General features: G+C 29.7%; 1 protein-coding gene across 4 annotated transcripts in view; it reads left to right on the plus strand.

Annotated features, from left to right (window-relative positions):
- Positions 1-26,548, plus strand: part of Pdzd8 (PDZ domain containing 8) — a 158,100-nt gene that overhangs the window by 35,418 nt on the left and 96,134 nt on the right. For all 4 annotated transcript variants that reach the window (XM_075370139.1, XM_075370140.1, XM_075370141.1 and 1 more), the window contains exons 6-12: positions 2,595-2,790; positions 10,905-11,038; positions 14,188-14,379; positions 15,896-15,980; positions 18,453-18,592; positions 20,649-20,851; positions 26,220-26,481. In XM_075370139.1, coding sequence (XP_075226254.1) covers positions 2,595-2,790; positions 10,905-11,038; positions 14,188-14,379; positions 15,896-15,980; positions 18,453-18,592; positions 20,649-20,851; positions 26,220-26,481 — 1,212 coding nt within the window. The remainder of the gene's footprint in view (positions 1-2,594; positions 2,791-10,904; positions 11,039-14,187; positions 14,380-15,895; positions 15,981-18,452; positions 18,593-20,648; positions 20,852-26,219; positions 26,482-26,548) is intronic.

Here is a 26,548-nt window from a genome sequence, read left to right on the forward strand (position 1 = left end):
CTTGATAGACTGTGTCCACTACATTTTATACAATGTTTTGAGTGTGAAAAAGCTTTCTGCTCGATGCTTGCCGCGTTTCTTAACTTCTGAGTTAACTCTTAAGAAGATAACACTTTTCACGGGTGTTTAGAATTATTAAAAGCAATTCCGTAGTTTTATCAACATTTTATAACAATGGATGAAACATGGTTTCAGCATTAGATGCCAAAGACCAAACAGCAATTCGAAGTGGGTAGGAACAGGTGAAAGTGTGCCAAAGAAAGTGAAAACTGTTCTGACTACAGGAAAAGTCAAAACTGTAGTCTTTTGAGATTCTCATGGTGTAGTGCTCATAGATTACTTTTTTTTATTGCTTCTGAAACCACCCTTAGGTATTGCATTAGAGGATGAGATGAAATGACAATTTTGTAGCATGTGAAAATACTGTGCCTGACTGGGATTCAAACCCAGGACCTCTGAGACCAGTATCACTTATGCCATGGAGGTCAATGCTCATAGACTACCTGGAAAAAGGCACTACCATCACTCGAGTAGTGTGCTTCATTACTGGACAGATTGAAGGGTGCTATTCAGGCTAACATCTAGCAAAAGAGAGAGTGCAATGTCACCACAATAGTGTGCTTGCGCATGTCTCTGGTTATCGATGCAAAATTCCATGACCTACAATTCAAAGTATTTCCATATACACCTTATTCGTCAGATTTGGTTTCCAGCAATTAGTTTTCCTAAACTGAAGAAATGGTTTGCAAGATTCATTTCAAATATGTCTAAGCTGGGACGACCGCTTAATTTGTAAGTTGGACAAATTGCATTATACTGATGATATTAAAAAATTGAAAAGTTGTTGATCTAAATATATTGAATTGCAAGAAGACTACATTGTAAAATAAAATAAAAAATTGTAGAAAATCTTTTTTTTTCTTTTTGAGACGGAACTTAACAAATGTCCCTTGTATCATGTCATCATCGGCTAATTTATTGTTTCAACATTACTTGAAATCATGTGTATTTATAAAACTTTTTGAAAAGTGTTAGCCTGATTACAAGGTTATACTTTTATGATATATTTTTGTTATGACATATCGTTATTGAAATCAGTTTACATGTCATTTGTTATTTGTAAATTTGTAACTATTTAAAACTAAAAGAATTTGACAAAAAAGAACATATTTCAAAATCTTAATTGATTCTGAAATCTGTAATAGGTATTTTAATTTTTTCTTAATTACTGTTTAGTTTTAAATGGAGTTAAAAATGTTGAGGATTCAATTTGAACTTTCTTTTATGTTCTTCTTATTGTAATATAAATAATAAAATAAAGAATTAAATTAAAAATAAAACATTACCAGACTTTGCTACTATTATCAGTAGTATGGTTGCAGTGATACTATTATCAACAGTTATGTTGTTTTGTTGAGTTATACAAATAAAGATAACATTTGAAAATAATTCAGTTATTGAACTTATCCTGATATTAAAAGGGAATTATTGTTACTATTTCTTTGAAATAATTAAGCTACTTCATCTATTTATTTTATTGATTATGTATAGAGTCGTAATAAAATTCCTAAGAGAAAGCAAACAATTCTTTCAAATTCTCTATCAGTTATTTATTCTCTATCAGCTTTGCTTGGCATTTCCCATGCACAAATCCAACTACATACTTCTCTATTCCTACCTCAACTTTTAAGATAATGTTAGCTTCCATTTCCTTTTATATTGTCTACAATTTTTACTTGTTTCTATTCCTTCTATTTTTTTGCACCTTGTACTGATCTGTTTAGCACTGCTTTAATCTTATCTTATTCTTTGATATGTCCCAGTCAGTCAGCTTTACTGTACCAATTAAGCTTCTATTCTTGTTTACTCTCTTCATTATTTTTTTTATTTTTTCACTTCATCTCTCAATGTAATTTTCTCCTATCTCATCAACGCCAACATCTCAGATCCTTTCAACTTTTCTTTTTTTCTTTTTCTTACTGTCCATCTTTCAGAAGTACACTCCAAACAGAAAAGTTCACAAAATGCATCTTAAACTCTAAAACTCCATCTTACTACATAATAACTGTTGTTTCTGTTAAAGGCTTTCCTTAGACATTTTTGTTGTTGGGTTTGTTTGTTTTTACTTTTGCAATCTTCTGTTAACGTCATACCTAAATTGTCTGTGGGTTTTTACTTGTGTTTTTTTATGCACTCATTCTTGTGTTTTTATCTTGAATTCATCTGAAAAAAAAATCCAAAGCTTTTACATTATTTATTCTCCTTCTTTCTATTCATGTGATTGACAATAAAAAGTAAATGTTTGTTCCTAAGTTTATTTTATTTTTGCATCTTATGAAAATCTTGTTCTATATAGATATTTAAACAAAAAGGATTAATTGATAGAATACCTACTAGGAACAATGTGTAGTCCTCTCTCGCACAAAAAAAAAGGAGTAATTATGTCCCAAGTCTTTCTGTATTTAGAAATTATGATTTCTTTTAGAGTTGAGTATTCATTTTTTTTATTGTTTATTTACATACACATTGGTGTTAAAATTAAGAAGTGAAGTGTGTGTATAAATGTTTACCTAATACAGTTTTAATTTTTTCAGATACGAAAGTCATTAAAAAGAAAGCACACATTGCCGTTTTATAAAGTCAGGTATAAACCATTTTTTTCTAAGAATGATCCTACGTTTTTAGATGAAGTTGCTGGTTCTGTTCCCAATGGTATACTTGATGTCACTGTTATTGAAGTAACTAGAGTTAATGAAACAAATGGACCTGTATTTTGCAGCCTTGCTGTCGGTAAGTTTATTTTTTTTTATTTTTGTGTTCGAAGTAAAGGAAGTATTGCAATCACGAAAAATTTTGGTTTTCAAATTTCAACAGAAATATCCATTTTGACCATCCCTGAATCCATTATGACTAGTTCGGTATGACTTCTGTACATACGTACGTATGTATCTCGCATAACCCAAAAACGATTTGCCATAGAATGTTGAAATTTTGGATTTAGCACTATAGTAAGATCTAGTTGTTCACCTCCCCTTTTCATTGCAATGGACTGGACCAAAAGTGTCCAAAATTAAAAAAAAATTGATTTTGGACTTTTTCTTAACTGCAGCAACAGGGGGCCCTCATTGAGAGCTTTTCAACGATATAACATAAGTGGTACTTATTTTCATTGGTTCCAGAGTTATAGTCAAATAAAATTTTAATTAATGAAATATTTGGATTTTACGAGAAGGCACTTCGGTTTGAATCTGACTTCATCTATATATATTTTTTTAAACTTTTTTAAAAATATAAATATATTGATTTATTAATAATTATTAACCTGTGATTGTAAAAAATTTTTTAGAATAAATAATAATTCAGTAATAACAATAAAAAAAAAAAATGTTTACATCAAAAGTTTTTAGAGAAATAACATTTTATGTACTTTTCATTTTAATTCAAAAATTTTTACAGAGCTTAATAATTTCTTATATAAAAGAGAATGTCCTGACTGATTCAGTGACTTATAATCAATGTACAACCGAAACTATTATATAGATAGAGAATTGAAATTTTCAGGGTACCTTTGTATCTTTAAGTAGGCATGCACTAAGAAAGGATTTTGTGAAATTTTGATTTTAAGGGGTTCAAATCGATAAAAAATTTAATTTGTGTTAACAGCGCTATCTGTTGGATGTAAAAGCAACATACGCTATACTAAATATTTTACGATTCCATTGCAATATTTCCGATATGTGTATCCGCTATAGACTAAAAAACTACTGAACCGATTTATGTGTGGGGAAGAAAGGTGAAAGGGGAAATAAGGAAAAATTGAAAAAGGTAAAAGGGAAGAAGGGGAAAATGGAAAAAAGAAAACAGGGAAAAGAAAATGGAAAGGGAAAAGAGAAAAGAGTATGGGTGAAAGGGAAATGGTGAGAAGAGGAAGGGGATTAAATTAATTTAATTAAAATTAAATCAAATAATATTAAATTAAATTAAAATGGAATTAAAAAATTAGAATATGTAAAACAAATAATTGAAGATGGCAGATGCAAAAAAAATTGGTTGAGATTAAAAGCGTAGGTAAAGCATGGAAATGAAATGATTCATTACATCTGTCAAATAAGTAATATTAATACATCATGTTCGCGCGCAGAACAACAAAATGAGTGTGTGAATGCTTCAGAAAAATGCCGTAAATTTTACAGCTGTATTTCTCTGTTTAAAATAATGGAAAAAGCTCATAATAAACATGTGTCCAGAAAACGCTTTGTTTTTAAATTAGGAATAACAAAGAATTTTATCGTGATTTCTGCTTAGTGGCAAAATGAACCTATACCGAAATTCATCGAAAACCAACTATTGGAAGTTGTGGTTTGATATATTTTTTAACGTAAAAAAAAAAAAAAAATAATGAGTTCCAGTAGTAGCCGATAAAATTGGTGTTGAGCAAAAAAAACTTAAGTCAAAATACAGATTTTCTAAGTTTTCCGTAAACTTAACTTTTTAAATTTACAGTAGAAAAATACAATTTTTTACTAAGAGAATGTTAGATTGAGTGGGTTGTTATGTAAGTAGTGATGAAGGATATTTTTAACAATTTATTTAATTTTAATTACTAGGAGTTCTTTTTAATTTCCATTAATATAAAAGAGAATGTCCTGACTGATTCACTGACTCATAATCAACGTACAACCTAAACTAATGTAGGTAGAGACTTGAAATTTTCATCGTACCATTGTATCTTTAAGTAGGCATGCACTGAGAAAGGATTTTGCAAAATTTTCATTTTAAGGGTTTGCAAATAAGGGTTTGAAATTTAGTGTTTTTTAAATAAAACATGTTTTTTTTAATAACAGCGCTATCTGTTGGACGTAAAAGCAACATACACTATACTAAATATTTTATGATTCTATTGCTATGTTTCTGATGTGTGTGTCCATTATAGAATAAAAAACTACTGGACCGATTTACGTGCGGGGAAAGTGTGAGAAAGGGAAAAATAAAAAAAGGGAAGAAGGGGAAAATACAGGGAAAAGAGGAAAGACAAAGGGGAAAGTGGGAATGGGGAAGAGTAAGGGGAAAGGGAAGTAAGTGAAAGAGAAACGGGAAGGGAGAGAGAAGCTAGCCACTGGGCGAAGTCGCAACAGGGTACGCTAGTTACTAATAAATCAATATATTTAAATTAAAAAAAAAAAATGAAAGTCTGATTCAAACCGATGTGTCCATGGTTACGGATCCAACATGTTTTCACTTCACCATATAACTACTTGACGTGAAACAAAATAAAAATGTAAACTAATATAAAATGCTGATATGAACACTCTAAATAATGTGATGCAATGTGGTGTCCACCACTATGCAGTTGTGCAACTGTCCACTTTATTAAAGAATCGGAGGATTGTATCTCATTTTCAAATGAAATTATTTTAAATGAAGTGCAGCAAAAAATGTGAATATGTAATTTAATAGGCTTACAAGAAAGTCATATGGTGTCCATATCAGATTTTTAAATGTAGCTTTAATTTATGATCAGAAATTTTGTTTTTATCTTATAAAGCACTGTAATTTACAATACTTACAACTTTTTGTTTGTATAGTTGTTCATAAACAAACTTTTCATTACATTGAATTTAAATTCATAACTTTAATTACCAGAGGAAATTCAATTAGCAGTGAATCAAAGTTTATAAGCATTATTACTTTTAAGTATATTCTATACTTAAAAGAGAACTGAGGTGAGAATATTTAATTACGATTACTTATTTTTCCTAAATTTCATTTGTACTTCTTTCTACAAATTATCAGTTTGCACACATACTGCTACTCATATAAGATTTTCCTTCTTAGTCAGAGATTAATTTTGGAAAGCAGGCTTCACTGTACAAGGTGTGAAAGTATGAAACTGGAATTTGCCTATAGATGGCTGTAGCTGTCAATCTATTAGTTACTGTCAAACCTCATGGTTGATGCCATTTTCTTTGACAGCTGACAAAGATTTTCAACTCGCAACAATACAAGTTTCATACAACAGCACAGTTTTAATTAGCATTAAACATGTCAAGTTTTGAACCTACAAACTACGATTTGTGGACAGCATTGATTTTCTGTTACCATTTAAAGAAACACCATTCAACTGAAAATGCTGAAAAATCTGTCGAAGCTTACGGTGAGCATGCTTTTGATAAATCACAGTGCTTTGTGTGGTTTAAAAAATTCAAAAGTAGTGATTTTGACGTGAGAAACTAAGAACGTGGAAGACCACTGAAAAACTTTGAAGCCAGCGAATTGCAAGCATTGTTGGATGAGGATGGCGCTCAAATGCAACAACAACTCTCTGATCAACTAAAAGTAACACAAGAAGCTGTCTCCTTTATGTTTGAAAGCCATGGGAAAGATCCAGAAGATGGGAGAATGGTTCCACATGAACTGAATGAAAGACAGCAAGAAAACTGAAAAACCACTTGTGAAGTGCTGCTCACCAAGTACAAAAGAAAGTCATTTCTCCAAATTATGACAGGTGATGAAAAGTGAATATATTTTGAGAATCCTAAGTGTAACAGATCATGGGTAACTCCAGGTGAACCATCCACATTGATTTCAAGGCCAAATCGCTATGGAAAGAAGATACTCTGTGTTTGGTGGGATCAGAAGGCTATGATCTATTATGAGCTGCTAAAACCTGGCAAAACTTTAATACTTAACGCTACCGACAACAAATGATTGATTTGAATCAAGCATTGCGTGAAAAACAACCAGAATATCAAAAAATGCAACACAAACTGGTTTTACATCATGATAATACACCATCACACACAGCAAAACCGGTCAAGGTGTTCAGTTGGGAAATACTTTTGCATGCGGATTATTCACCAGACTTGGCTCCATCTGACTACTGTTTATTTGCACGCCCTTGCTGAGCAGCGCTTCACTTCTTATGAAAATGTACGAAAATGGCTCACTGACTGATTTGTCTCAAAAGAGCAACAATTTTTCTGGCGTGGCATTCATAAATTGTCAGAGAGATGGGAAAAATGTATAGCTAGCGATGGACAATATTTCAAATAAAATATTTTTTTATCATTTTCATACAGTAACGTGTATTTTCTATACAAAAATTCCGGTTTCATATTTACACATGTGGTATTGAATTAATAGATATGGAGAAAGTATTATATCAAATTTAGTATAATAAAATGTTTAAAATTTAAATATAATTACTTAAAATTTGACTTTATTTTGTATAATAGTGATATCTTAAAAGTAGAAGATGAAAGGTATTCTCAGACTCAGAAAGGAGTGAAATAAACATCTAATCTGTCCTCATTCCTTTTCAATCGGTACATAGAAGAAGAGATATAGGAATCGAAGGAACAATTTGAGAGCAGGGTAACTACCTGAGGGAAGAATAGGTAGCTGTTCAGGTTTCCTGATGAAATTCTATTTCCGGCAGAAATAAAGAATTAGAAGAAATACTGAACGCTACAGATTAACACTCGGACAGAAATTTAGTTTGAAATTAATTAAATAAGACCAAAAAAAAGATTTTCCAGTCTGATCAAAGGGAGAATAATAAGGAATTAAATATAAAAATATTCTATAAGTTATGAATTTTATTATTTAAGCGCTAAAATTACAACGATGGGGTGAAGTAATGCTGATATCAAAAAAGCAGATGGCTTAAACTGTAAGAGCTTTCATGCATTAAAAAGATGCATGCTAATATCAATTATAAATTGAATGAAATTTTTGAAAATATATATGCGGATTATAACACCATAATTGATGGTAGTAAAACATAGATGATAAATAGAGCAAAGGCCTTTGAAATGTGGTGTTGAAGGGTGTTGAAAATGAGGTAAGTTGGTAAAAATGTCATAAGACAAGTAGGAAAAAAATTTACGGAAGAATCTCATAAAGAAATGAGCTAGGTAGACGGTTTATTTATTAAGACATGTTTAGATTTAGTTAACGCTTTGAATACTATGCCTTTATGAATCCGTTCTTGAAAAACAGGTTATTCTTACCATATTTCAAATAAGTTGCATTTTTTTGTATTTTAGATGAAAATTTGATAATTTTATCGATTTAAACCTTGCTGTATCCTTTTTAATTATATATATCATTTATAGCATTTGAATAAATAAACGATTTTAGAAAAAATTGACTACTGCCAGATTTTGTAAGAAAGATTTAAATTCATGAATATTTAAAAAAAAATTATTTTAGAAATTAAAATATGTATATAAAAATTGTAAAAAATAAGTTTTTAGATCTTTATTGATTTTTTTGTATCCAGTAGAGTTTTTTTACTATGGAATAACTATAAACGCAGACTGTACGTTATATGATCAAATAAGGTGCCTTTAAGTATATCATAAATGTATATTAAAACCAGATGTTTTGTGGTCAATCATACATTGTTTTATGCACATAATGATTTTTCTGTGGATTTAAAAGAATACTAAATATTGTAAAGTTTCTTTTATAGGATTTCCAAACAATAAAGTTAGATAAAACAGCGTGCCCGATTAAAATGATGTATTGTAATAATACTAAGAACTTGTCAGTTTTTTATAAGTTTTATAATCTGTAATATTATGATGTTTTTATATATATATATATATATATATATATATATATATATATATATAAAACAGACTGAACCCAATTATAGTTACTGATCGATGATAATAAGTTTTTGTGTCTCATCGGATTTAAGCCTGGAACTTCCAGATGAAAGACACAGACACTATCATTCCACCACAGAGATCGGGAGACCATAATATTACATGCATGTCACTTGGAATGTTAATCTGTATACACTGAGGAATGTAAAAAAGGCAGTAAAAACTTTGAAGGAAAACAAAAATTGCAGTATATAAGACAACATTTAGGATGTAGTACAGGGTGTCCCATATAAAACGCAACCCATCAATCACTCATCCATGAAATTTCAAAAGTCAAGACTGAAATTTCAAAGACACTGAAATGGACTCGTCCAACATCTGAACATCACGGCGACGCAGTAGCGATAGTAACAACAATGCAATCATAACGTTCAGTATATCGCTAGAGACAAGATGGTGTTTTCGCTAGATGAATGTGTTTTCATTGTTGAGTCGTACTTCAGTACGAAATCAGCGGTTGCAGTGCAAGATTTGTTTCGCCATAAGTACCCAGATAAACCGGCTCCTAACAAAACATCAGTATTAAAGTTAGTTGCAAAATTTAGAGAGACCGGTTCTGTTAATAACAAGGAACACAAAAGATCTGCGTCAGTGTTGAATACCGATACAGTCGCTGAAATCAAAGACCGATTACTCGCCTCCCAAATAAATCGATCAGATGTTTGTCTGCTGAAATTAATTTGTCTAAATCAACTGTTCATCGGCTGACCAAACAATTACAATTACGACCTTATCGCATTCAAACGGTTCATCAACTTCTTGAGCCCAACGAAGAAAAACGGCTACAATATTGTCAATGGTTCCATCGATTTCTGCGTGAGGGAATTAATGTTATGGATTCGTTATTTTTCACAGATGAAGCACGGTTTCATTTGGATGGCTACGTAAACAGCCAAAACAGTAGAATTTGGAGTGCTGAAAATCCCCACGAAAAACAATTACAGAAGTCAGGCGTGTGGTGCGCGATATCGCAGAAGAAAATAATCGGTCCTATTTTTTTCGAGTACACCATTAATGCAGAACGATATCAAGATATCTTATTTCAGTTCATTGCACTCTTGGAATTGGAAGACAGACACTGCTGGCTACAACATGACAGTGCGACATCGCACTACGCAGGTTCTACTTCTGATGTCGTTGAGGAATTCTTTGGTAATCGTGTTATCGGTTGAGGCTTGTGGCCACCAAGATCTCCAGATTTGACTGCGGCGGATTTTTTTCTTGGGGTTACCTCAAAGAAAAAGCCTACAGCAACAAACCATGAACACTTGAACGATTGAAAGTCAATATTGAACAAGCTGTATTAAATATCCAGCCACAAACTTTGAAAAAAGTTGCAAGAAACGCTGTAAAAAGAATTGAAGCTTGTATTTAAGAAGACGGCGGCCACTTCCAACATTTACTCTAAATGTAAGGTAATGGATGGTAATAATAAAAATTACATTTACATTTACACATGCCTTTTTATTATTTCACTACCTACCGATATAAGGTTGGGTTGAGTTTTATATGGGACACCCTGTATAAATAAACAAATTCAGATCATGATGTAATTAAAGATTATATAGATTAATAAATCGTATTAGAAATGATAGATTTGCTATTTGGTGGATAACAAAAGAAATTGTTTTGACCTTTGTCTGGAAGGATTGAGGGAAACTGTGAAAAAATTTGATTAGAGTAGCATTCCAAAAAAAAAATAAAATAAAAAGGGGAAGCGCTTAGAGTCTGTATTAATAAATAAAAGTAATTATTTTTTTAAACAATAGCATACGTCTAAGTGAAAGTAATAAATAAAATCTCTACATAGTTTAATAACAGTTTCAAAATATTTGAGTGCTTATTTAAATATTCATTGAACAAGTACACGTTGTTTAAAAATTCATCATGGAGTAATTCTGTTTCTGTAAAGGGTAACATTATTAATTTTACATAGTAAAATTTGTTGAAATTAAAAGACTGGCTTATAACAGGAAGGAATGGAATAACCGATCGATACTAAAAAAAATATTATCATCTAAAATCAAAGTTCTTTAATCGACTGTTTTCAAGACAGTTCCTGTTTTCGCTGATTCCAAGATAAGTGGTTCCATACATGCACTCTTCTCTATTACACATAGCAGTTCGGTTATGCTTAATTATGTGCAGAAGTAATAATTAATTTTAATTATTGTTTTGTTTAATTGTTTTCTTCTTTATCGATTTCAAAGTAAGTATTATTTTTTCCAGATGCGATGGCATGGGTTGAAATGATTAATACTGAATTGGGAAGTTATTTAACGATCGATATTGCGGTTAATAAAGGTTCAGCTGGCCAATTTGGAGTTAATTTTAAACAAGAATTCGTACCCGATAAATATCAGGTAAGTTAATTAAAAAAAAAGTTCAGACTTTTTAAAGAAGTGAATTATTTTCTTTCAGACATGCTAAATTAATTGAACTGCGGTCACTGAACAGCCTTATGAAATGAAAAATAATATAATAAATTATTGATTACTTAATTTAAACTATTTAAAATAGATTTTATAAAACATTTTACAAATCTGCTGTAAAATCTAGTATAAAATTAGCAAGAGGACATGTTTTTATCGACTTTAAAAAAGTCGTTTTAAAAATATATTAAAAAATTACTAGCTTTTTTTGCGTTTGTGTAGTATTTCTTTTGAAATACATTAAAACAATTATTGAAATACTTTGTAAAACGTAATTAAAATTTATTTAACTTACGACGATTATATTCAGAATGTTCTGATTATTATTTATTAAAAAAAAAATATATAAATATATTTATTATTATTTACATATTAAATAACAGATTTATTTAATTATATCATCGATAGTATTTAAATAAAAATCTTAGGAATCAATTGTTTGAAGTTTTTTTCCAGAAAATGTGGGAACAGCAGGAGAACAAATACATTTACTAAAACAAATAGCAGGAAATATGGAAAGATCGATAGGGTAGAAAAATGTAAATATCTAGGAGAAATAAACCGGAAAAACGGGCTAAACAAAGTAGCTAACAAAGCCGGAGTTAAAAAAATTTAGCTAGGATTTCAATTAGTTACATTTTGAAATAATATTATGAAATATTGAAGATAGATTATAATGCAATTTGGTGTGATTTAATACGTTACAAATGTATGAGAAAACTTATTGAAAGAATATGAGAAGTTATGCAAATATTGTTGTCACTCGTTATTGAAAGTCCTGTGCTTGATTAGTAATCTTATTGAACGATTGAGATTGCTTTTCTTTAAACACATCGCGGTTTTTTTTATTGCAAATTGAATAAAACTTATCAAAATGTATACTTATTTATGAATTGAAAGACTTTTTACTATCTGTTCATAAGTAAAATAAATGAGAAAGCAACTGTCATTATAAACATTTTATAATTAATGTGTTAAAGAAATTTTTTTAAGATTATGAAAAATAATGGAACATCTTTGTTCCGATTGGAAAAATAAGATAAATCTGTGAAAAATTAAACAAAGGGTGTTTATTATTAGTTAAAATACCGTAGATAATTAATTTTGAAGGATACAGAGTTTGTACTTTGAGATTCCTGGTACTGTGAGAAAATAAGGTGATAAATAGAACTTTTTAATCGGATTTTATTTATATTTTGTTTTAAAAAATAATAATGAATTTAATAATTTATAATATTATACTTTCAAGAAAAATTATTTACTTTATAAAAAAATATAATTTTCAAAAATTTTGATTTATTTAAAATATACAGTAAAAATAAAATAGATAACTTATCTTGTACTCAGGTCCAATACATTTTTACGCGACAAAATTATACGTACTAATAAAAGACTGAAATATGTGCTTAAAGATATAAATATTTGTATTAAAAAAAAATCATTCTGTCATTGTGGATGAGCCAGAGAAGTCCTTTCGGCCAACACTGGAATCTAATTGATTGGACAAAGGCCCAGAAACTAGCGAAGTAATGAAAATATTAAAAATGAAACTATCCTGTTTTAAATATAAATTACATTTTATAAGTTTGACTAGAGAAGACATAAATCTACTTTTATTATAAAAAAAAAAAAAAAATATATAAAAAAATTCCCTCTTTGAATGTGATATACTCTAACAGTGGATCGAGATAAAGTATAATATGGTAGTAAAATATAAAATTTAAGACGTTGATGATTCAAGAATCCAGACTATAGGCCCTTATGGCTGACACCTTGTAATGATCTAAATATTTGTATGAAAATAAAAATCTGCAGTAAACAAATACTATTATCCGATTAAAACAATTTTCTTTATCGTTCTACAGAATCTGAAATGGATTTAAACTGAATATACAGAAAAATGAAAATAAATCTACAGAAAATTCTGAAAGCAATGAAATATAAATGCTCAAAGTCATTTTAGTATTTTTTGAGATTAAAATTTAGAATAAAAACTAATTAAAAATGTTAATTGTAATGTAGCCTAAAATTACTTGTAGTAATGTATTATTCATGCGGGAATGTCAAATCATAATCTCTTTCTTTCCTTTCTGGGACAAAAAATGACAAATCAGAAATTTAACAGGTGAACCTTGTAAGGAAAAGCTAACTTGAATTTTAAAAATCATTCCATGGGTTCAGAAGTTATGATTATCGTTTTTATAGTTTCAAAGAATTAATTTGACCTAATTTTTTTTAATAAACAACAGTCTTTATTCTTTTTGACTGAAAGTTAAAATATTGTTGAAATAAATTCAGAAAATAATTAAAATCACTAAAAATAGAAGAAAATCAGCTGCCTAATATTTTCCTCAGTGTGAGAGTGACTATTTATCAGTCTAAATTTATTAAATTTGTTACCTTATGTTGGGTGGCAATTTTTGTTTTACTAACTGTCACAGAAAGGGTAATAATAATAAAAGTATATCATATAAAACCATTGATGATCTTATTAACAATAGAATGTATCAAATTTCATAAACTGCATTTACATTTTGAAACTAACTTGCTAACTAAATAATTTAACACATTTTAATAACTAGCAGCCAATACTAATTCTGTGACTATCATATACTATTTTAAATCTTACTAAAATTCATTTAATTAGTGAATTGTTAGAACACTTAAAGCTGCTCATTAATCTTGACTGAGAGTTTTTACAGCTTAATAAAAAGTTACACTTTATAACAGAAATGGTTAATAGGATTATTAGATTAAGAGATTTGCTTTATTGTTAGCAGTGTAAATGAATAAGTATACTCCCTTTCCTTGGTCATAAAATATCAGCTTTAGTAATATCAAGAGAACCTCCACTATGTACAATTAATTTCATGTAAGTATATATGATTTACACTAATAAGTTATTGGTATTTTTAAGAATTAGTACAAAAGTAGATCAATGATCAGCTTCATTTTTGTCAATCCTTCATTTTTCTTGTTTTCTGTTTACGCTTGTCTTCATTGATGATTTCAACTCTTGTTAATAACATTTTTAATGCTTTATTGTTGATTAATAAGTTGATTGTGATATTTCAAAATAGGTGTGCGTAGTTGTCGATTCAGTATCTAGCTCGATAGGAAGTGATGTACGTTTAGGCGATATATTGGTAGCTGTTGATGGTAAAAGAGTAAATTCATTGTCAAATGTCGCCAAGTGTATTAAACAAGGCGGCGAACGAATATCTCTGCGTCTTGAAAGAAGAATAAAAATTATCCCTCCACCTGAAGAAAAGGTATCTTTTTTTATGTTTTAACAATATATTATTAATAGTATAAGAATTATAATTTAATAATTATTAGAAATTACTTCTGTTTTATTCTTATTATAATCGAAGAAATTTTGATGTCTGCTTATATTTATCCTTTCTGTGTTTTCCTGGAACACTAAAGTAGACGTATGTAATTTTCTTTTAGAGTATTGTTCGCCTGATGCTGACAATACTGAGCAGGAGGAAACTCTGGATCACATCTTTTGTTCATGTTCCTAATGGAACTATGTTTAACTTAATTTTTCTTATCTTATTTTCTCCAGCAGTGAGATAATTTAAAAAAAAGAATTACTAATGATACTATTATCATGAGGGAATGAGACATCAGTCGGTACCCTTGTCTTTTGCCAATAGGATTTAAGCTATCTCGACTGCTGTTTTATGTTCTGTTTGATGTAACTGAAAATATATTATTGTATTTAAATGCTGCGAATGAGGACCTGAAAGCAATCTTCTGTAGTATCTGAAGCACATGTCAAAAGTAAAGGCTTGTCTTTACTGATAAAAAGTGATTGATGACATCAAATCAGATGGCGCATAACAGTAGTTTAAACCGATCGATAAGGTAGCCTCACCCATTTTGCCAAGATGGTTTTTTTGTTTTCATTCCTGTAATTTTGAGTAATGGTTTGTGTGACCATAAACAGCCATGTTTAGTTCTGAAGTTAGTTCTTTGATTCAGTTGCTAGATTCAAAATTAGCCTATTGTAAGCTAGAGGGAGATTGGTCTTGTAAATATTGACTATGTATTAATGATAGTGTTTTAACTACAATAGATTCTTAATTATTTAGCTTGAAATGGGAGGTCAAGGTGGATAACAAAAAACCAGATAATAGTGAATTTAAATGTAAATAATTTTTTACGCAAGCAGTTATGAATGTAAGTTTTTACTATTTTTGATTTGTACAAAACAACTAATTCTGTTTTTAGGAAATCTGCCTGTTTTCTTAGAAACCATTTTTTGATTTTAATAAAAAATAGGCTTAATAGAAATGGAATAGTAAATGTAAAATAGGAACAACTTTTTCAAGATTTTGAATACAATTTACTTTGGAAATTAAATATAAAATGCTTTATTGTTATGTAGCTATAGATCTGTAAATGTAGAAGCAAAATTTTTGTCAGCTAACATTTTTAATTGAGCACAGTCATCAAATTTGTAAAGCCGATCTCCAGAAATTCCTTCCTTTCAGTCAACATGAGAGGGTGAGATTTGGGATCAATTGCTGTATCTTTTTTTTGCAGACAAACCTTTATTTTTTATGAAAATTTACTAACAACATCCATGGGAGAATGTTATGAGTTGTCGGCATAATTTTAGCCTCAACAATCCTTATGTTGGTGTAAGATGAGGTGACTCTACTTTCATCAACTGTTAATTTTTTTTTTTTTTTAATTAGAGCCTTTATGAAACAGTTTTTATTAATATAATTGTTATTATTACTGCTTGAATTTTAAGTTGATATTTAATTTAAATAGGCTCAAGAATCATTTGGGTTAAGGCAGCGTCGCGGATCAAGTGACAAAACTGATAGTGATAGTAGCAATTCTACATCTTTATCAGGTAATTTATTTATCCTATATTGATTTATTTTTAAGTCCTTTCATAAGATATTTGAGATTTTTACTGTCAGATGATATCTGAATTTATTTGAAAAGTACACATAAAGAATGGAATAAATAAGTGTATATGCACACAGAAAGCGTTAAATAAATAAAATAAAAAATAAAACTTTAATCTGATAAGAACATAGTAATACATTGTGTACAGTAGATCACATCAGTATAATGACAATCTTACACTATTATAATGACACATTCTCACTTGACTTTTGAGGATGAATTTTATTCACCCTAGGAGTTATTTTACGTTTTCATCAACACGTGCCCTTTTATTTGAAAGAAAATGCTCCTAAATCATTTGTGTATATATATATAAATATATACTTACTATTCTGGAGAAGCTAGATTTTTCCAAGACCATCTGCAGTAGCATGTCTCACAATTGTAAATGTATGTTCATTAAGAACAACAATCTATACCCTTTCATTGTGAGCAATATCCAGTTTTTATTAACACAAACAGCAACCAGATGGCTAGTATACACATACACAATCTACAAGATTTATCTATGAACTGTGACAAATGTTTGTAGCCGAACAAAAACTGATCAAACTAAAGGGTTGGGAAAAATTTCTTCATATTTTAATGCAAAATTGTTTTTATATTTTAAATGAAGTATATTAAACCAAATATGTGCTGTTTGATCGACCACCTTTTGCCATTTTTAAGGTAAAATCATACCGGTGTAAGACTTTGTGTTTTTTATACAAAAAAATGTAAATGTGATTTTCATTGCCCTCTTTTCAAGTCACTTTTATACCGTCAAGAAAGTTCTGTAGAGGCTGAAACAAATGGAAGTATGATGGTGCAGCGTCAGGACTACGTGTGGATGCATCAAAACTTCCTAGCCAAGTTCTCACAATTTTCAACATGTCTCCAAAGATGTATGCAGTCTGGCATTGCATTATGGATGATGACACTTTTCCTAATCACCAATTCCAGTCCTTCTGTCTTGATTTCTTGGCGATCAAGAAAAAGGCAGTAGGGGTTAGAATCAATTGTTTGACTAGGTTGCAGCAACGCATAGTGAAAATTCCTTTCCAAACCCACTGTGTGGTGTGTGTGTGCATGCATTTGCATATATACACACACGCTCTCTCTCCCTCTCTCCCCCTCACACTCTCTCATAGAGCATCACTTTTCTTGGTATCAGTCCTGGATTTGCAGCTATTAGTGGAGCTTTACCCTATTTGATTTTGATCTTTTCCATACACATTCTCCTTATCTGTTCATTTTTCAACCCCCTTAATAAGTCGTTTCAAGTATGGTTTAATTTTGTTGCATTTTAGCTAAGATTCAAAGCTGGAAGTTTGATGTATTAAATTTTTTATTTTTAAATCATGTGTCATCGAAACATCAAGTGTTTTTTTTACCAGCCTTCTTCAAACAACTCAAAACTGATGTTTAAGTTTTTATTGACATCATATACAGCTGCTATGGGCTGGTCTTACTCAATTTTTTCCATGATTTCATCAACTGTTTCAGTCATTGACCTACCAGAATGAGGTGCATCATTGAAGTTTCCAGATTGAGATCGCTTGAATTAGCTTTTTACTACGCATGATACCACATCATGTCCACAAACATGACAAATTTTTTTAGCAACCTTGTTTTTGTAGTAAAATTTCAAATGTTGTCAAATTTCTTCTTTATTTTTACTCATTTTCAGTTACTTTTAAATAAATAAACCGATAATCGTAACCTTTCTAAAAATATTCAGTGATATATTGCCTTTCAAAAGCACAGAAGTGTTGCCAGATTTGATTATATACTAGAGTTATGGGACCCTAAAGCCATCAAAGAGAATATGTTTTTCCCCAGCCCCGTAGTTTCTAATAGTCAAAATTAAGTTACCACAATAACTCATAGCAGTTAAAACTGGTCTCAGACAATTATTTCCTGTAAAAATTAAAAAAAAAAACTTATGTCCCAATTAATTTGAACATTATTGTACATACATTACAGGTTACCATATAGTAAACTTGTATATATAATTTGAGTACAATTCATCAACATGTAGGCTTACTCTTAACAATTCATACTGAATTTAACAAAAAACAAGAATATATAACTCCATGTATTATGTAGGGTCATCTGAACTAGATAATGCAAAAACTGTTTCAGTATAAGGGATGCATTTACCCATTCCCATTTACCATTACCGTTTATATGTTACGTATTTCCCATTCATTTAAGATTTTGGATACGTACTGCACTTCCATTCTTTTATTTTTTTCTATATTATTTAATTTTGTCTTCTCTGTAAAGTATTGTCTCTGATTTTTCTTTAGATTTTTTAAAATTTAACTATCTGCTTTATTGCTGGACTTTAGTATTTGATTATAAAATTACTTTTTTTTGTTTAAATAGATTAAATAGTAATTGAAAATTATTATCGATGTATTATTTACAGATTCTCCAGCTAGAAGGTCATTGCGTGGTAGCCCAGAGCATAAAGTTAAACTCAACAGATTGTCTGTTAGCTTTGACTGTGATAATGATGCAAATACAAAATTGCAAGTTTTAAATACCAAAGAACAACCTTATTCTGATGTAAGTTATTTTTCTTATGTCATTACATTACAATTCAGTTGCAGTACTACGTAATCTTGTTTAACCGTTTGTGATTTACTTATATACTTGCTTAAACTACATAGTTCTAGGAATGGAAAGTCAGGGCCGATCTTATTACTATATGAAAGAGAAACATTTATTGCAGTTTATGTGCACAATTGTTGATCTTGCATTGCTCCCTTCCTGAGTAAAGATCTGTGATCTAAAGTATTAAGGATGGCATAGATGCTCGCTGCCCGGAACAGGATCTTGAAGTTGCCCTTTGGTTGGGGTTGTTTATTTCATTTTGCAGTTTCGGTTTGGATGGATCATCTTTTTTCCGTAATCCTTAATCCCTTCTCTTTTAACATTTTAGAATGGATTTTCCTCATATTGACTGTGATCCTTTTTGATCTGCGTTAAGTAAGTAGAACCTGTTTTAAATTAGTATGTCCTTAGAATCTGTTTAGTTTGATAAAGCTCTGTTATAGGCTTTTTCCATAGACTCTGCCTATGTACCTACCTAATAACTTGGCCTCCTGTCTGGTGGCTATCACCAGATAGGAAACTAAGTTATTAGACAGGAGGACAAAATGATCTCCTTACTTGGTGATTGCTTATCGGGTAAAGTCTCTTTAATACCGATTCAGATTCCTAAGTATTTGATCTGTAGTATTTTAAGCTGAATATTTATGTACTACTTAAATTAATTCTGATGAATGCAACATGCGATTAGGATATTGTCAATTACACTATTGTATTGTGTGTTTTATAACTGGAGAGTACTATGGAATGGTCAAGTTGGGAAGATGGATTTAATTTGCCTGCTTTATGGGACAGTCAGCAACTCATATTACAGCTGTTAATTAAGGATGTATTTAACTGTGTGTTTTTCTTTTTTTTGTGTATGATTGTTGTAATCTTTGCTGAAAGGAATAGTCACCTAAGTGACTATTCCTCTATGCATACTGCTATTTCTAAAAATAGCAGTATGCATCTCTATCAAACTAGACAACAGAATTGTTTTAATGTAATTCAACTCCGTATTTCATTTTCTGATAAAAGCCTTTTCATAAACTGAAATACAGTTTTAATTTTTAATAAATTACCAAACGACTTAAAAAATCTGTTTCCCAATTTATTTAGAATGTAATTAAAAGATCTCTTTTGTATAAACAGTATTAATTTTTCAAGGAATTTTAAGTAATACTAATAAAAAAAATGTTTAAAAACCATGAATTTTTTGCATCCTGTTCAACATATACATAAATATGTAATCAAATAATTTTTAATTATCGCCTTCTGAATTGTGATATTTTTTTAGTTATTTTTTTATATCTAGTATCTTCATGTATTTACTTTTATATTGTTTCTTGAGTATATATTTTAAATAATTAATATAGCTTTATACACATCAAGTTTTTAGATTATAATTTGTTGTATGTTTTGTAATGCTGTTATAATCAAGGCTTTACCACTATTTCCATTGATCCAATCACACAATTGCTAGGATAGTTCCTTTTTTATCCACGGAATAACATATTAGGTTTCATTTGCTTTCTGTAACTATTGTCACTTTTAAATGTTTTTGTTTGTTGTTTGGTATAAAATAATATGTTCAAGTATTACTCATATTTAATGTTGGTTCAAAGTGTGTGCGTGCGCACACGCATATATATATTCTTCATGAGGTATCACCAGTGATTCTAACTTTTTCTAATTGATGACTGATCTCTATGGTCTGTTAACTCTCTTGTGTCAATGAGTGATTATGGCAATAATCCATGATCACCCACTTTTTAAATAATTTTGTTTAGTGTGAATAAAAACTCATTTTTTTATGATTGCCACAAAAAAATTTGTTTAGTCTTTTAATGATAAAAAAATCAAGATTTAAAAAAAAATAAATATTCATAATGAACACTTATTATATCAGCTTTATTATCAAAAATAATTTGCCTGACATATTACTGTAAAAAATATGTAGCTATTGTATTTTTCATTTATAATGTATTTTGATAATATTATCTTTTTTAATCTTTTTAATCTTTTTCAGGTGATATCTTATAATGAAACTCTTCGATTTTATGTTAATTCAGAGCATAGATATTTAAATTTAAGTGTATGGAGTAAAGGAGAGAAAAATATGTTGCTGGGACATATCAGTCTTCCTTTAGCATCACAATGCTGTATACCGGCTTCTGGATATCATATTAAATTATATTCATTGTTACCACCTGATCCTCATTTAGTCAATACGTAATATGATTTAAGTTTTCTTTCTGTATAATTTAATTTCTAAGTATTTTTGGTTCTTACTTATTCTTACATTTTTTTTTTTTTGGTAGGGAAAAGGTATTGCAATTTAGAAAGTATTTCACCTCACTCAGGGAAAGTATTTAATTTAAAAAATGAATGAATTGATGGGACTGATATTTAGAATGTAAAGATTATATTTTATTCTTTTCATGACAAAGATGCAAAGTTTAATTTTTATATCTTAACTGAAAAGTTGAAAAATAATAATAACTTTTTCATCGCTTAAGTACTTGTAATTAGATTTTCTGTAGAAAATTAATTTCCTCCTGTTTGGAATATTTTTTTTTTGATTAGATTATTTGGCAGAGAATAATTCAGAACATCTATAAACAACAAATTAATGCTGGATACACATGAGTGCCGATTCATCAGACTACTGAGAGTATTCAGAGTACTGCTGTTTGCATTTATGCATCTAATGCTGTTAATAAACTTAATGAACTAAAATATAAAATTATTTCACCATTCTGAATTATATTAGTTTAATGTTTTACTAAATAACAGTACTAGCTGAAGGTTCTGCAAAATTGTAATTTTTTTGGTAATTATGAATACTCAGAAACTTTACTGTACAAGAACATGTCATGTGTAAGTTGTCTAATTTTTTTTCAGATTTATTAAGCGATTTAATTATGCAATTCTTAAAGAAAAAGTAGAAATGATAATTAAATTTTTAATTTTATAAACTCAACGATAATAAATCAAATTATGTTAGTATTTAGAAAGTGAATTGTTGCTTCTCCATGTGGAAGGTGATAAAAACAGCATAATTTTACCTATAGAGCCCTATCATGTTGTGTGCTGCCTCTACTGTATACCGATTGCAAGTTCCAATCTCCTGAAGAGTACTAAGGCATTCTTCAGTAGTAAAGTGCATGATTTATTCCGCACTGGGTATCACTACAGTAGATCATAGGCCCTGCTACTCACAGGTTCCTGTAAGCTGAGGAACAAGATTTAATTATCCACTGCCATTCTTAATCCCTGATCAAAGACCAGCATAAAATTGATTTATCTGACTGATCGATATGTGATTAAATTTTGTCTGTTTTCAAGTAAGGCTTGACCAGACACAGATCAGTTTTCACATACAAACTTAGATATAATGCTACAGTTGTGCCACTCAAATGCTCCTCAGTTTATTTTCTTATAAGGAGTTTCTCTTTAATCCAAGCAGTTTATTAATTTTAAAACTTGTAAGTACTTGCAAGTAGGCCCAAAATTAATGTAGTGCTCGAGTATTCAATTTATTATTTTAACTATAATAAATATAATTTATACTAAAATGTACTTGTAATTTGATTAATTTTTCATAAAAATTTAGCAATATTAAAATGTACATAAATTATAACGACATTATTGTTATGAAAAAAAAGTCCAAAAAGTGAACACAAGATAATGATACTAGGGTTGGTCATAATTAAAGACAGAAATGACTATAGAAAAATGTATTATTCATTCAATGACAACAAAATTAATTATACTTTTTGATATAATATTTGGCACATTTGGACACTTGACCTACCTTTCTCTGAGCTTTCTTATTCCAGTAGTAAAGAACTACTTGGTTCTAAGCCATTCTTGCACCGCATTTCTGTCTGCTTATTGTTGCCAAACTTAATACCCATAAAAATTCTTTTGAGAAGGTCAGACAAAACAAAAATCTGATGGTATGAGATTGGAACTGTAAGGTGGGTGTACCAGCACTTCCGAACCCAACCCTTTTGAGTGGTAGGGGCTGACAATATTATACAGAAGAATTACACCTTTTGAGAGGGAACCAGGATTCTTCATCCTTATTGTGAGTTTCACTTTATTTTGTGACATATCACAGTTTAATACCCGCTGTTGATTGTACTTTATTCTTTCAAATAATTACCGTAAATTGGGCCTTCACAGTCCTAAAACACCATTAACAGCACTCTACTGGCCAACATTTAGGTTTTGAAGTTTTTCCTGGCATCCAAAATTTGATATTTCCATTATTACATACTCTGTTGTTTGGGATTCCAATTCAAAATGATGAAAACAGATTTCATCGTGAGTGCAACGAAAACATTCATGCAATCTAAAGCACTACATTCTGCTGTTTAAGTTCAAATGTGAGTTTAGATGTTTTCATGATTTTAAGTTGGCTGTCTTGGAATTCACCTTGACACATTTGCAGTTATTTAACTTATCAGGGATAATTGAATGGACAGTGCATATAGTAACACTACAAATTTAAGAGCAATTTCCCAAATTATTATGTGTGTCCTTGTGAATAAGATCATTAATGCAATTTTGAAAAGTGTCAGTTCATACTTCCATCGGTTTTCTGCAGCAATGAAAATCAGTGACACTTGTCTACCCGATTTAAACTGTTCAATTCATTTATAAAAATTTGTACAGTTAATAGCTTTGTTACTGTACTGTTCATCCGCGAGTGAATTACAGCTTATTTTACACGTTCAGAAAATAAAAATCTTATCACAGCATGCTGTTCTTCCACAGATTTCAAGTGTTTCAGTTGTTTGTTTATTTCAAAATGTCAGCTTCACTTGAAATATGTTGAATTCCTAAAGCAAAATTTAATGCAAATTCTTTGTACACATTTAAAGTGAAGCCGACATTTGGAAATGAACAAAGAATTGAAACAAGAGGTTATAATAATTAAAATTTTTTTCAAATAGCTGATATTTTGTATGTCAGGAATGTCAGCTTAAATGTTAGACAGTTTCAGTTTAGTAGTTTATCTGCTGTGGCCATTAGTCTCTTATTAAATGATTTTGTACATTGAAGGAAAAAAGAAACTCAGCTGATGATACAGTTGGTACTAAATCAGAGGAAAAATACAATATAGCTAATTTTTTTTAGTTATATAGTATATTTAATTGATTAAAACATAAAATAAAAAAAAGTTATAATAAGTATTCATAATTAGAGACAAAAGAATTTTTAACAAAAATATGAGGTTTAATAAAAAAATATGCAAAATTTTTAAATTCCTCAGGTTGTATAAGTCCAGTTGCATAATTTTTTTGTTATATTGGTATACTTGTCCCTAACGAATGTTTACGTTGGTAGCCATATTGGATTTCCAGTTTGGTATGGTCGGTGATTTTTAACTTGTGGAAAGAATGGAACAAAGAATTTGCATTAAATTTTGCTTTAAGAATAGAATAAAGTGCAGCACCACCGCATTGGAAATGTTGGATGTTGCTTTTGGCAATTCTTATCTGAATAAAACAAGTATTTACAAACAGTACAATTGTTTCTTAGAGGGCTATGAAGATGAAAATGATAAGCGCCGTCCACGGCGCTTATCATTTTCAACAACCAGTACATCAACAACCGATGAAAATGCCGAAAAAGTGAAGAAAATGATTATGGACAATCACTAAATCACTACCAGAGAGTCAATAAGGATTACTACCTGGAAGTTCTACGTCATTTCCATGAAGCAATCTAAAGAAAGCACCTGGATTAGTGCACCACAAATATATAATATATAATATTTGTGCGCCACAATAATGCACCTACTCACACTTCACAGTTTGTGAATTTTTTACTGAAGATAACATTATTATAACACCTCAGCGTTCATATTCGCTGGATTTATAGGCGGAGATATGGCCCCCTGTGACTTCTTCCTATTCCCAAGCTGAAAAGAACCTTGAAAAATGACATTTTGCCAACACTGAAGAGACAAAGACAGAATCGCTGAAGAAGCTAAACGTCATATCGGAAATTACATTCCAGAGGTTCTTCGAAGATTGGAAAAAGCACTGGCAGATGTATTATATCTGAAAAGGAGTACATTGTAAGTGACAAAATCAATATTGATGAATAAAGAAAGATTTTTGAGAAAAACAATAATTCTGAATATTTTTTTTATCAAACCTTGTACATGATGCTCTCTTTGTACCATTACCAGTCGTATGACTTAACCTGGTACTGGTAATAATATTATAGAAATGAATAAAAATCGTACTATTATAAAGAAAATTTAAAATATGCTACATTTATTTAAAAAATTATTAGTTTGAAAAATATAAAAGCATCTATTTACCTCTTTGTTGGAATAATCATCTAGCGGTTCAGGTGTAATAGAAACTCCATCATTATACTTCTATTTTATACATTACAAATTGTACATCTACAATTTTTCAGTTTTTATTAGAGGAATGTTTTCGACTGTTTTTAAAACCCACTTGTTGATGTAACCTTTTTTCAGTATGACCGGAGTAAATAAAAACTGAAAAATTTATTTTTGTTGATAACATTACAAAAAAGAGAAATATCTTATGCGAATAACTAACACTTAAAAATTTTATCTTTGTATTTAATTTTTCCACCATAGACTGTATTATTCAAAAATAAAGAGGTAGTATTGTATAAAAAATAAATACAAATTTTCAGATATTACTGTTCATTAATATCTGAAAATTACTGAATAAATTGTTTCAGGTTATTTTGTTGAATTTTAGAATGTTTTAAATAGTTTTTTTTTTTTTTTAAAAAAAGAAAAAAAAGATTTACAGACCATAGTAAAATCTTTAGAAAATTGAAAAGTATCAGAGGAATTCTGTAAATTATACTACTACAAAAAGTGTTAATAACCAATTGATTTTATTTTAACATACAAATTGTACGAGTATTTGCATTAATTTAAGTTAAACCAAAGGTGTGCAATTGAATTATAAGGCTTGGAAAGAAATTGATAGTGAGCGCATGTGTGCAGCCTCTTGCTAAGGAACGCATCTGGATGTGTATGTGCCTCTGCTGTCCCGATGTGTTCGACTTAAAAGGATTGAATTCTAACGTTAAATTTATTACAAATTATAAAAACAGGAATATTAAACATTCTACGCTAAAACTTAAGAAGGTAGTTTAATTTTTATTTATTGTACTTTTTTATTCTTACCTTACCTTGTAGTCATATTACTCTGAAATATGAAAATTTAAGTATGAGTATGAAAAAGGATGTGTTTAGCCTAGAAGTAAAATATATTTTTATTACTGATATCTTAACTTATTTTTTAATATTTTCATACAAATCTGTCAAAATGGCTACTTTATGTAACATTAACTTTGAGACTGTAACATTAACTTTGATAAACTAATTATTCTATTTGTAAGAAAGCCAGTGGGGGACTTATACTTGAAGTAAAATTTAAGTTTCGAAAAAAATATTTGAAATAATTAAATTACAAATTAAATTTTTTACTCGGCGCATCAAAAAATTGACATTTAAAAAAAATAGGCTACCAAAACTTTTATTTTTACATTCACCAAATGTTTGAAGTGTTTTCTTTTTCTATTTCAGATTAAATCATCCTCTTTCTTCACATCCTGGCTTTGAGCCTTGTTTATGTTTTGGTGATATTTTATTAGCTATATCATTCATATCATCTAGTGCCTCTACATTGTCTTTGACGACATCGGCTCCTCAGCCACAACCTCCTGTTATCACCGCTGTCCCAACACTGCCTGTATCTTCTACTCTTGCACCAGTTCCTACCGCACAACATGATTTCGTTCGAACTCATTTTACACGTGCTACACAGTGTGGATTTTGTTTTAAAAAGGTATACGTACAAAATTTTAAAGTTGAATTTTTCATAAATGATTTTTTAGATTTTTATGTGTATAATT

Source organism: Lycorma delicatula, chromosome 7 (genome assembly GCF_047948215.1).
Source record: "Lycorma delicatula isolate Av1 chromosome 7, ASM4794821v1, whole genome shotgun sequence".
Taxonomy (NCBI): domain Eukaryota; kingdom Metazoa; phylum Arthropoda; class Insecta; order Hemiptera; family Fulgoridae; genus Lycorma; species Lycorma delicatula.